The sequence below is a fragment of the Gymnoscopelus microlampas genome (genome assembly GCF_963454915.1).
Source record: "Gymnoscopelus microlampas genome assembly, chromosome: 4".
NCBI classification, from domain to species: Eukaryota; Metazoa; Chordata; class Actinopteri; order Myctophiformes; family Myctophidae; genus Gymnoscopelus; species Gymnoscopelus microlampas.
The window spans coordinates 41525290-41536989 of NC_139941.1; the positions used below are offsets into that span (position 1 = coordinate 41525290).

Below are 11700 nucleotides of genomic sequence, written 5' to 3' on the forward strand. Positions count from 1 at the left end.
TGTGACATTCATCAACGCAAACCTCAACAAACGGTTGCCTTAGCAACGACCGGAGCCTTCAATTTCACAGCACTGTAACCACGCCCCCTAGCGCCATCTTGCGGCTCGAAATCGCACTCGGTCTTTGTGTATTGTTAGACTTATTTTCTCCAAATAGCGTCCCATTTGTTCTTGTCCCTTCACTCCTACACGGCGCTACAAAAATAACAACAACATACTTAAAATGACGGCCGCCACATTGCATTCATTGACCCGCGGGTCCCATTATATGAGGAATCATCACCAGGAGCTAAAGTTAGAATTTCAACAATTGATCCTGTGGGTAGGTAGGTAGGCTGTCTATGTAAATACAAATGTTTTCGTTTCTTAATATGTACAATAAAATAACAAGCACACACAACGAGACTCACATTACTTTAGCCTATGTTGTCTCCTATCTCCTCTATATTGGCCAGCCAAACAACATTACATTCTATCCTCATTCCTCGAAGATGTATGTACATAATTATGTTAATTAACTGTTATTGTATTAATACAGCCAACTACTACAGTATATCAGCACAATATTCAAACCCTGCCCTGAGTGTCCTCTGTACTTGAATCTAAACTCAAAATATTTATTATAACGTTACTTTTTTATTTTAAAGTTTTGCCTGACGATGGCGCTAAAGTCAAGGTAATGGAACAGGACCTAAACCATCAAGTAGCTGTCTTTGGGGTTGTTTATTTTTGCCTATTACAGTAGGCCATGCTCATGCTGTTATTTGCTAATTTACTTGTCTAACAAGTTGAAATTGTATGTAGGCCTACTTACTATAACTTACTAAAGGATACAGTGGAAATACGCGCTTTAGCTTTTTTTGTGTTCTATCCTTTTGACAGATATGTATGCATTTTCTGTCAATAATCAAACAAAACCACCCAAATCATATGGTCCATATGATAACCCTGTCCAGATGCATGTTCGCCAAGAGCTTTAAACATTGTCTTTCTGAAATGCTTTGAAGTTAAGAGCAACAGGGCTTGAACACACAACCTGAAGTGGGCACCTATACAGTATGCGTGCCCCTATATAGTATAGATACTATGTAGATATAATAGATATAGATATATAGATACCCCCCACACCTGATAATCGAGAAAATCTCCCTCTTTTGCACAGCCTAATGTTGGCAGATATGATAATTCAGTAAAATGGCCTGTATGCTATATAACACAGGCCACCCTAGTTAATAACATTTTATAGATCTGTGTCTGTATTTATCTAGCATTTCAAAGTGCTTTATGTGTTAAAAAAAATGAAATCAAAATAACGTTTTTGTTTAACCTATTTTTTTTTTTACATGCCATATCTGAACGAAAAAATATAGACAAAATAGATTTTGCTGCTGTTGTTGTCTGGACTCTCATCTGTGACAGTCCAGCAATACTGACAGTTCAAACCCCCAGACAGTTTCAACCATATTGAACCTGTCAGGGGTTCAAATCGCCCCACCAGCATCACTCTCAGGTAGTGATCACTGAGTCTCTCCACGGAGAGAAAGTGGCCCTGAAAAGGACCGTTATTTTTCTCTTCTCTCCTTTTTTTCCTTTAGCTACAGCTCATTTTGATAAAGAGTGTGTAGCTCAAAACGTCATTCAAGCACTCATTTAAAAAAATAAAACTGTTTACCAGCAGTGAGGCAGCAGTTTTCTTCCTACTTGTTTGTTTTCAGGCTCAGCACACCTGCCTCTTTATTTGGGATTGTTCCGTGTTTCCTTTTGCTAGCTGTCTTTAAGTGTTGATCAGTTTCAACAGCTCCTCCAACACTTCCGTGCTGGAGAGCCCATCATCCTCCTCCTTCCTGTAGTCGTCAAGGAACTCTTTGAAGAGCACATCAAGGTCCTCATCTTCCTGATGGAGCTCCCCTTCTTCTATCGGGGGGCTGGTGATGGTACCTGACTCCATCATGGAGGTGGGGTTCCTTTGACCTGCAGGGATCAACTGGTCCTCTGCACTGGAGGAGGTGGGGCTGAACTGCTGACCCTCATTCCTCTGTATGCAGGCTGGCTCCTCTGGAGTTAATGGTGAGGGGCATCTCCTTTTACATGAGGGTGCCTCCTCCTCCTGAGTTGAAGGTGGTGAGGAGCTTTTCTTATGTGAGGGTGCCTCCTCCTCCTGAGTTGGTGGTGGTGAGGAGCTTCTCTTATGTGAGGGTGCCTCCTCCTCCTGAGTTGGTGGTGGTGAGGGGCTTCTCTTACGTGAGGGTGCCTCCTCCCCCTGAGTTGATGGTGGTGAGGGGCTTCTCCTTTTACGTGAGGGTGCCTCCTCCTCCCGAGTTGATGGTGGTGACGGGCTTCTCTTACGTGAGGGTGCCTCCTCCTCCTGAGTTGATGGTGGTGAGGGAGCCTCCTTGGAGATGTCCAGCATTGTCTCGTCACCAGTCTTTATTATGGCGATGTTTACTGTTGTTGGTAGGGAAGCTGGTTCATCCTTGTGTCCTCCAGAACCAAGTTCATTGGCTTTTTCAGGCCCCTGTGTTTGCTGCTGGGCCTGAATCCTGGCTACTTTATCCTCACGGATCTGGTCCAGTGTCTTCACCCTCATCACGCCAGCAGTGACGGGATGGGGGTTGCTGCTGCTGGGTGAGCATTGGACATTGTCCAGACGTGGTTTGACAGGATGGGAGTTGCTGGGTGGGCGTTGGACATTGTCCAGCCGTGGTTTGTGAAGGAAGGGACAGTCTCGCCGCCGACAGCCAGTAGGCCTAGGATCGAACCGACACGGAATCATGTGGCGGCCACGCCCCCTCTCCCATCCTCTAGCATTGTTGTTGTTCATGGTAGATGTAGATCCAACGCAACTCATCATTTGTTATTTTGTTTATGCTGCTGTGGCTTCAGTAGCCTAGTTTGAAGAGAAATGAACATGCTTGATCAGTTTACAGCTTAAATACCTGGCAGGAAGGCATGACGTGGCATCTCTTGACCAATCAACAAACGGTTCACTTAGCAACAACGTGCAATTTCACAGCATGTAACCACGCCCCCCTTGCGCCATCTTGCGGCTCGAAAATCACACTCTGTCTTTGGGGTTGTTTACGGACAGATATTATATCATTAATGTGACTTATTTGCTCTGAAAAGCGCCCCTTTCTTGTCTCTGAACTCCTACACGGCACTACAAAAACAACAACAAAATACTTAAAATCACGGCCGCCGCATTGCATTGATTTTATGGTCACAATTTACTATAGGGAGCAAATCCAATTAATGCTTAATTAATGAATGATTTACTCATACATAGATTCATCATTAATTGGGAATGTGGGGATGCATGGTGGGAATGTAGATCTTCTTTTTTTTGGTGGCCTCTATGGCCAGGATGAGTGCTTATAGGCGGGTAAGAATAGCGAAGAGAGTCGGTATCTGGTGGTAGTTGTTCCGGCTGGCGAACATCTGACGTCACGCTCATGTCACCATGACTCAGCCATAACCATATAAGGAGTTCCCAATGCAGCTATGCCCATATATTCACTCCCAAGACTTCAGAAAGTGGACTCAGTAGAGAGGAGGAAGCTGTCATGTCATCCAACAGAAACCAGAACCCACATGGTCTGAAACAGATCGGCCTGGACCAGATCTGGGATGACCTGAGGGCAGGAATACAGCAGGTCTACACCAGACAAAGCATGGCCAAGTCATACATGGAACTGTACACACATGTATATAACTATTGTACGAGTGTTCACCAGTCAAACCAGGCACATGGGGCAGGACCCCCAACTTCCAAGCCTTCTAAAGAATCACCCACTCCTGGAGGATCCCAGTTTGTTGGCTTAGAGCTCTACAAGAGGCTTGAGGAGTTTCTCAAGACCTACCTTATCAGCCTCCTCAAGGATGGGGAGGACTTGATGGATGAGGGGGTGTTGAAATTCTACACACAGCAGTGGGAGGACTACCGTTTCTCCAGTAAGGTGCTGAATGGGATCTGTGCCTACCTCAACCGCCACTGGGTTCGACGAGAGTGTGACGAAGGCCGCAAGGGCATCTATGAAATTTACTTACTTGCTCTGGTGACGTGGAGAGAATGTCTTTTTAGACCTTTGAATAAACAGGTAACCAATGCTGTTCTGAACATGATCGAGAAAGAACGTAATGGAGAGCCCATCAACACCAGACTAATCAGTGGAGTGGTTCAGTCTTATGTGGAGTTGGGTCTAAATGAGGACGATGCATTTGCCAAAGGCCCTACACTGTCGGTGTACAAGGAGTTCTTTGAGATACAGTTCCTCGCAGACACAGAGCGCTTCTACACCAGAGAGAGCACCGAATTCCTCCTGCAAAACCCTGTTACTGATTACATGAAGAAGGCGGAAGGCCGTCTTCTTGATGAGCAGCGGCGTGTTCAGGTCTACCTCCATGAGATCACCCAGGATGAACTGACCAGGAAATGTGAGCAGGTCCTCATAGAGAAACACCTAGAGATCTTCCATACCGAGTTCCAGAATTTACTTGACGCAGACAAGAATGAAGACCTGGGTCGCATGTATAACTTGGTTTCTCGGATCACCGATGATCTTGGGGAACTGAAGAAGCCGCTAGAGACGCATATCTACAATCAGGGTCTGGCTGCAATCGAGAAGTGTGGTGACTCGGCTCTCAATGACCCTAAGATGTACGTCCAGACTATCCTCGATGTCCACAAGAAATACAACGCCTTAGTCATGTCAGCGTTTAACAACGATGCTGGCTTTGTAGCTGCTCTGGATAAGGCCTGCTGTCGTTTCATCAACAATAATGCTGTGACCAAGATGGTTTTATTTTCCAGTAAATCACCTGAGCTGCTGGCGAGATACTGTGATTCTCTGCTCATGAAGAGCTCTAAAAACCCAGAAGAGGCAGAACTGGAAGACGCACTCAACCAAGTGATGGTGGTGTTCAAGTACATAGAAGACAAAGATGTCTTTCAGAAGTTCTATGCTGAAATGCTCGTCAAGAGGCTAGTTCACCTGAACAGCGCTAGTGATGATCCAGAGGCTAGTATGATCTCTAAACTGAAGCAAGCTTGTGGCTTTGATTACACGTCTAAACTGCAGCGCATGTTCCAGGAGATAGGAGTCAGCAAAGACCTCAATGAACAATTCAAGAAGCATCTCGTCAACTCGGAGCCCTTGGCCTTGGACTTCAGTATCCAGGTGTTGAGCTCAGGTTCTTGGCCGTTCCAGAATTCCTATACGTTCGCTCTCCCCTCTGAGTTGGAACAAAGCTACCAGCGTTTCACAGCCTTTTATGCCAGTAGACACATTGGCCGCAAACTAACCTGGCTTTATAACCACTCCAAAGGAGAGTTGGTCACCAACTGCTTCAAGAACAGACACACACTGCAGGCGTCTACATTCCAGATGGCCATCTTACTACAGTACAACAGTGAGGATGTCTACACTGTCCAACAGCTCACAGACAGTACACAGATCAAAATTGACATGTTGGTGCAAGTCTTACAAATCCTGTTGAAGTCTAAATTACTGGTGCTTGAGGATGAAAATGCCAACATAGATGAGGTGGAGTTCAAACCAGACACTCTCATCAAACTGTTCCTGGGTTACAAGAATAAGAAACTGCGGGTGAACATCAATGTGCCAATGAAGACGGAGCAAAAACAGGAACAGGAAACAACTCATAAGAACATTGAGGAGGACAGGAAGTTGATAATACAGGCGGCCATTGTTCGGATTATGAAGATGAGGAAAGTCTTGAAACATCAACAGCTTCTGGCAGAGGTCCTCAACCAGCTCTCCTCAAGATTTAAACCCAGAGTCCCTGTTATAAAGAAATGTATTGACATCCTGATCGAGAAGGAATACCTAGAACGAGTGGACGGGGAAAAGGACACCTACAGCTACCTGGCTTAGTCCAGCCACTCCTCGTCATCTTTCCATCACACTGCCCCTCTCTCTTCTGTTTGTATTAGCTTTTTCCAGAGGTTGTCTCCTGAAAAGGTTTGCAAACATGATTCCTTTCTTAGCTGATGATGTCGGGAATGCAAGACACCCACACTTGAAGAGGGCAAATTTACAGGACTGTTCTGTTTTCTTTTCTTTTTTGGGTTGTACAACCTGCCCTCCCTTGAGAGAACTCAGTGACGGGATTGGCCTCATTGACTGTCAGTCATATCTCATTAGAATCACTCTAGATCTCAACATGTTTCAAAAATCTGTAAATAGTACAAAGACATTAATTACCCCTCTATCTTTACCCTGCAAGTCAACATAAAAGAAAAAAACATCACACCCAGTGTGAAGTGGGCAGTGTGGTCACAGTGGTCATCACAGTGGGTGATTCACTTAAAAAAAACATAAATGTGTTTTTTTTAAGTGCACAGTCCTATTTATAGGACTGCACATGTGTCATGTGTTTCACTAGCCAATCACGGTCCTGAATAGAGTCAACCAGTGTACAATGGTGGCCAATCACGGTGCAGGGCTAGGGGGGTACAATGGTGGCCAATCACAGCGCAGGGTTGGGGGGGGTGCAATGGGTGGGGGTCCAAACCTCACATATAGGGGCTGTTGCACCGCCCAAAGATATCAATCCTGCAAATCAAAAATCACACCCTGTGTGAAGTGAGTGGTGCCTTTGATGAGCCCCGTATTGACCCCCGTATTGATGTTCTCATCAATGTTTGTACATACATACATACATACATACATACATACATACATACATACATACATACATACATACATACATACGGACACACGGACAAAGCCAGATATAGGAGTGGTTGCCTTCGGCACCACTCAAAAATAACTTCCGTATTTTTTATCCGGAGTCTACGGGGTTTGCATGCTACTTACTGCCTACCTACATTTGAAGCAAGAGGTCAATGATTCACTTTATCTCTGCAATGCCTTGGGTATAGTTGAATTAATGGCTGTGTTTTGCAGTGTCTTGCGCCTGGAATAGCCAATCTGCAAGCTCACAAAGCTTTGCAGCGCGACATGAGCTTGTGGATCGGCTAATTTCGGTGCGATACACAAACAAAGTATTACTCAGGTTTAAGTGTGTGTGGAAGTGACTGATGAGAAGTGAAAGCCATGTAAAGAGTAAAATCATGCGCACCATTGGGTTTAATGGAGGAGAGTACTGTTGGATTGAAGCAACATTGCCAGAGATTAGTGAGGAAGAAACTGAAAACTGAAACTACCACCAGATCTCCTCACTATTCTTACCCGCCTATGAGCACTCATCCTGGGCATAGAGGCCAAAACTGATCTACAAACCCACCACGTACGTATACGTATAATGGTAATAGTGGTTTCATCATTAATTAACAGGAATTAATGATGAATTAATGATAAACTAATGGTGAATTCATGTATGTATGAATCATTAATTACGTGTATGAATTTGCTCCTTATGGTATAAGTTGTGACCGATTATATTGACCTGTGGGTCAACAAGAAGCTAAAGCTAGAATTTCAACAATTGATCCTGTGGGTAGGTAGGCTATCTATGTAAATACAAATATTTTTGTTTCTTAATATCTACAATAACAAGCACACACAAATATCAGCATAATATTCAAACCCTGCCCTGAGTGTCCTCTTAATACTTGGATCTAAACTACAAACATTTATTATAACATTACTTTTTATTTTATTATTATAACATTACTTTTTATTTTATTTGAAAGTTTTGCCTGATGATGGATCTCGAGTCAAGGTAACGGAACAGGACCTCCAACCTAACCATCAGGCCATTCTGTTCTTTGCTAATTTACTGAAATTGTACTTAACTTAGGCTACTTAAAGGACCACAATGAAAATAAGTGCACTGAACTGCTGCCCATCACCACCATCTCTCCACATTTGCAAGTCTATAAGCCCTGCGTGTGCATGTCTGTATATTGCACCTGTATGTAAAAAGAAAGGAGTGAAAAGAGTATGTACCCACAGGGATTCAGGCTTGTGCATGTTTGTGTGCGTGTGTGTGTGTGTGTGTGTGTGTGTATACATACAGTATATAGTTATTATTACACACATAATACTTACAGTAACATTTTATAGATGGGTGTCTTTATTTATCTAGCACATTTCAAAGCATACAGTTCACTTCCAAAGTGCTTTATGTGTTCAAATATAAATTAAAAAAATCTGAATCTGAAATAAAACAAAGAAATGCATAAAGAAAATCACTAAGCAGCAATAATGCTACTGAGTAAATGTAGGTGGGTTGATAGACCCATAATTAGTCAAGCTCACACAGTCTATTTTGGTGTTTCTGTCTGTTAAATATAAATCTCTGTTACATACTACGTATACTCATCAGTTTCTATTGCATGACCCATTAATGTATCCTTATTATATATGTAATAAGGTAAGGAAATGGTCCTCAAACATTTACACTATTTACCACCCTTTGCTTAGATGAAAAAGTCTACAGTGGGAATTACAGTATATTGTCAGTTTTGACCCAAAGAACACAACAAATACAGCAGTGCTGATAGGGACCACATCTGTCAGATCATTTTAACAAATTTGACCACAATCCTTATTGTCCTAAAGCTTTAGCATTAATCACGGTTTAGAAAATCTTAGAAAATCGCTTTAGAAATGTGAAAGTCGGCTTTGCTTCATAGTTTAAAAGTCAGTTTCCAGGATTTGCTTTTGTCCAAACTGGCATTTGGAGATGAGGATGGATTGGGGGGCAAGTTAGAGGTAGAGGCCTGCGGTTCTGGGGGCGCTTAGTAGTACCTGGAGATGTGAAAACACAGAAGTCTGGATCGTTCAGTAGAAGCCGTGAACAGTTATCTCTTGAGGAGCTCAGTGTCTCTGACTTTGCTCGTGCCCGTGGTCCAATGATGAGAGGTGCACATGTCTTAGGTATGATGGTAGTCATGGTCCTGGTCAGGACTCTAGTCTTTCTGGAAGCTAGCAAAGGAGCTGTCGGAGACTTTTGTTTCTTATCTGGGCCTTTCCCCTCTGCTTGTTCTCTGGTGTGTCGCCCTCGTTGTAGGTTGTGAGAGTACCAGCTCTGCATCCTACGTTCCACATTCTTCACAGCCTGGTCAGTGTAAGCCTGCATTTCCTTACGCAGTTGGGAAATCTGCTCTAGAAATTCATCTCTCAAAGCCTTCTTGCTTTCCTCTATCTCTTTCTCAAAAATCACAGCAAGGTCCGTCCCATTCACATCTGACTCGCCAGAGCACCTCTTACCCAACTGTCCACTTGTATTCTTCTCATAATCACTGCTTTGATCACTATCGGCATTGTTGTTTGCTGATGCCATCTCCATTTCTTGTTGGTGTTTGACCATCTGTACTATCTCCGTAATGCTGATCTTTGGGACATTTGTGCCCACATGTAATTTTATCTTGTTCCGTACCTGTTGGAAAACAGACTGCATTTTTGTTTGCATCTCCATGTCTGCAGGAATGCTGTCCTCTGTGCCGTTGTCACTGAGACTGACAGAGATGATCTGCCCTTCTTCTGGCTGGGATACTTTCAATGATGTTTCAGTGCCTGCTGCCTCATGCTGCTGTATCTCCTTCACTTCTTCATTCTCCACTGGTAGTGGCTTTGTTTCTGAGGATAATTCACTCATTCTAACCATACGTTTGTGTGTCTGTCTTGCTCCTTGAACTGAGCCAGTACAATTATGAGCCTAGATGTGGGAGGCTCATACTCATTGTCTGAGTTTCTCTTATCCCCATGGGGTGGTGAATATCAGGGGAATACATTGTGTAATGTAGCCTGATGTAACCTATTTAATTGGTTCATAAGGAGGTATTGGTTCATAAGATAGAAAATAATGAAGTACTTTTTGTCAAAAAATATTAAAGAAATTGTTATCAATTGATGTCACGATGTGCTTATGAGAAATGCCAAACACATGTGCATCAGGTACAGTAGATTACATGTGTGAACAACTTATGGATCAAATGTTTGCCTCCGGGTGCAGAGCTGCTGGAAAGACAATTATGAAACCTTTCCATGGAATTTGAATACTGTATGTTTAAAATGTTCTCACTGACTTGCTACTACACACTGATGTGTTTTGTTGAGTACCACATTATTAACACACCAATAGCTTACAGTATTCTCAGGATGCCACTCAGTATGAAAAACAAAGACATCTGGGGACAGGTGCAGTGGGAGCAGTAAAGTGTGTGTGTGTGTGTGTGTGTGTGTGTGTGTGTGTGTGTGTGTGTGTGTGTGTGTGTGTGTGTGTGTGTGTGTGTGTGTGTGTGTGTGTGTGTGTGTGTGTGTGTGTGTGTGTGTGTGTGTGTGTGTGTGTGTGTGTGTGTGTGTGTGAGAGAGAGAGAGAGCGATACACTCATTAGATATGATAGTGACATATGATAGTGACTTTCATAATGAGCGTCTGGTCAGGTGTCAGGTGTGGTTGACTGATGATTCATTGCCTAATGACATTGTTAATAATGTTTTATTCATTATGCAAATCCTTGCATAATAAACTCAAAAAAGAAATCCATACTTTTAAACAAGCAACAACATTTAAAAAGCAAAAAGTAATATACTATATCAACAACACAAAGTAATGTAGGCTACCAACCAACTATAGGCAACTATGTCACCACAAAGCAGTAAAGTAAGTGTGTGTGTGCGTGTGTGCGTGCGTGCGTGCGTGCGTGCGTGCGTGCTTGTGTGGGTTTTTACTCTAGGCTCAATTTCATTTAGTGGAATATGTGTTGCATGTTTTCTTTCTTTGTCTCAGTTTACTGTCTAGGCTACACTGAAATAGCTAACTTGTATGCTGCTTTGCAATAACCCCTTTCTCTCTCTCTCTCTGCTATGCTTATCTTTATGTAATGGAAATCTGTAAATACATAATTGTTTAAATCCAAAGACATAAATACAATGAAGAATAATTTTGTTCAAAATAAAAAATGCTATGTCATGCCATAAGATGCAGGTAATGTCTAAAGTCATAAGTTCACTTTATCAAGAGACATAAACACACTGGTCTGTATACTGCTAAGAAGGCATTAGATTATCAGATACCCTAATTACATAGTGCTTTAGCTAACACAATTTGCTTTGGGTAGCTTTGCTTATGTGTCCTTATGTAACAATTATTATGTTACTTGTATCTGCAGAGATAAAGGTCTACTCTAGAATCATCTTAAATTCCTGAAGTAGGTCGGGATGGAATGGGGGGCATTTTGGGGTGGTTGACCCACTCAACTGCTACGAGCCAATGAAATCCCTGCACGAGTGAGCCTCCTCTCAAGACTAATTGTTAACATATGGAGTTTTACCCCCAAAAATGCAGCAGCACGGGACGCAACTCAGATGCTGTACAAAAAACAAAGTAATCTCGGTGCAACTTGCAATACAGTAGCCTAGTGGTTCTCAAAGTGGGGTCATGGGACTCTCATGGTTCCTTGAGGAGGTTTTAAATTGACCCTTACAAGTCTGTAACTCTGACAGTATACAATGGAACCAAATGGACCCAAATGGACCCTAACCCGTCCATTTGGTTCGATACACTGTCAGAGTTAAGGAGGGTCCTTGAAATGTTAACGTTTGAGAACCACTGCAGTACCCCCGCCATTATCGCCCCAATCCTGCTAAAGCAAATAGTTTGTATAACAATAGCCTACACCTGCACATGGAACAGCAGCACAACCAGGTGGCGTTTTGATATTGATGTTTTGCGAGTAAGCATTATGCAACAAGCATCATTCTCCGC

General features: G+C 42.9%; 1 protein-coding gene across 1 annotated transcript; it reads left to right on the forward strand.

Moving 5' to 3' along the window:
- Window positions 1–3563: 3563 nt before the first annotated feature.
- Window positions 3564–5933, forward strand: LOC311043046 (cullin-1-like; the record flags this gene model as incomplete). The annotated part of the gene is made up of 1 exon (XM_084054179.1): window positions 3564–5933. One exon carries the CDS (start codon window positions 3564–3566, stop codon window positions 5892–5894), a length of 2331 nt encoding a protein of 776 aa, XP_083910305.1. The 3' UTR covers window positions 5895–5933.
- Window positions 5934–11700: the final 5767 nt, after the last annotated feature.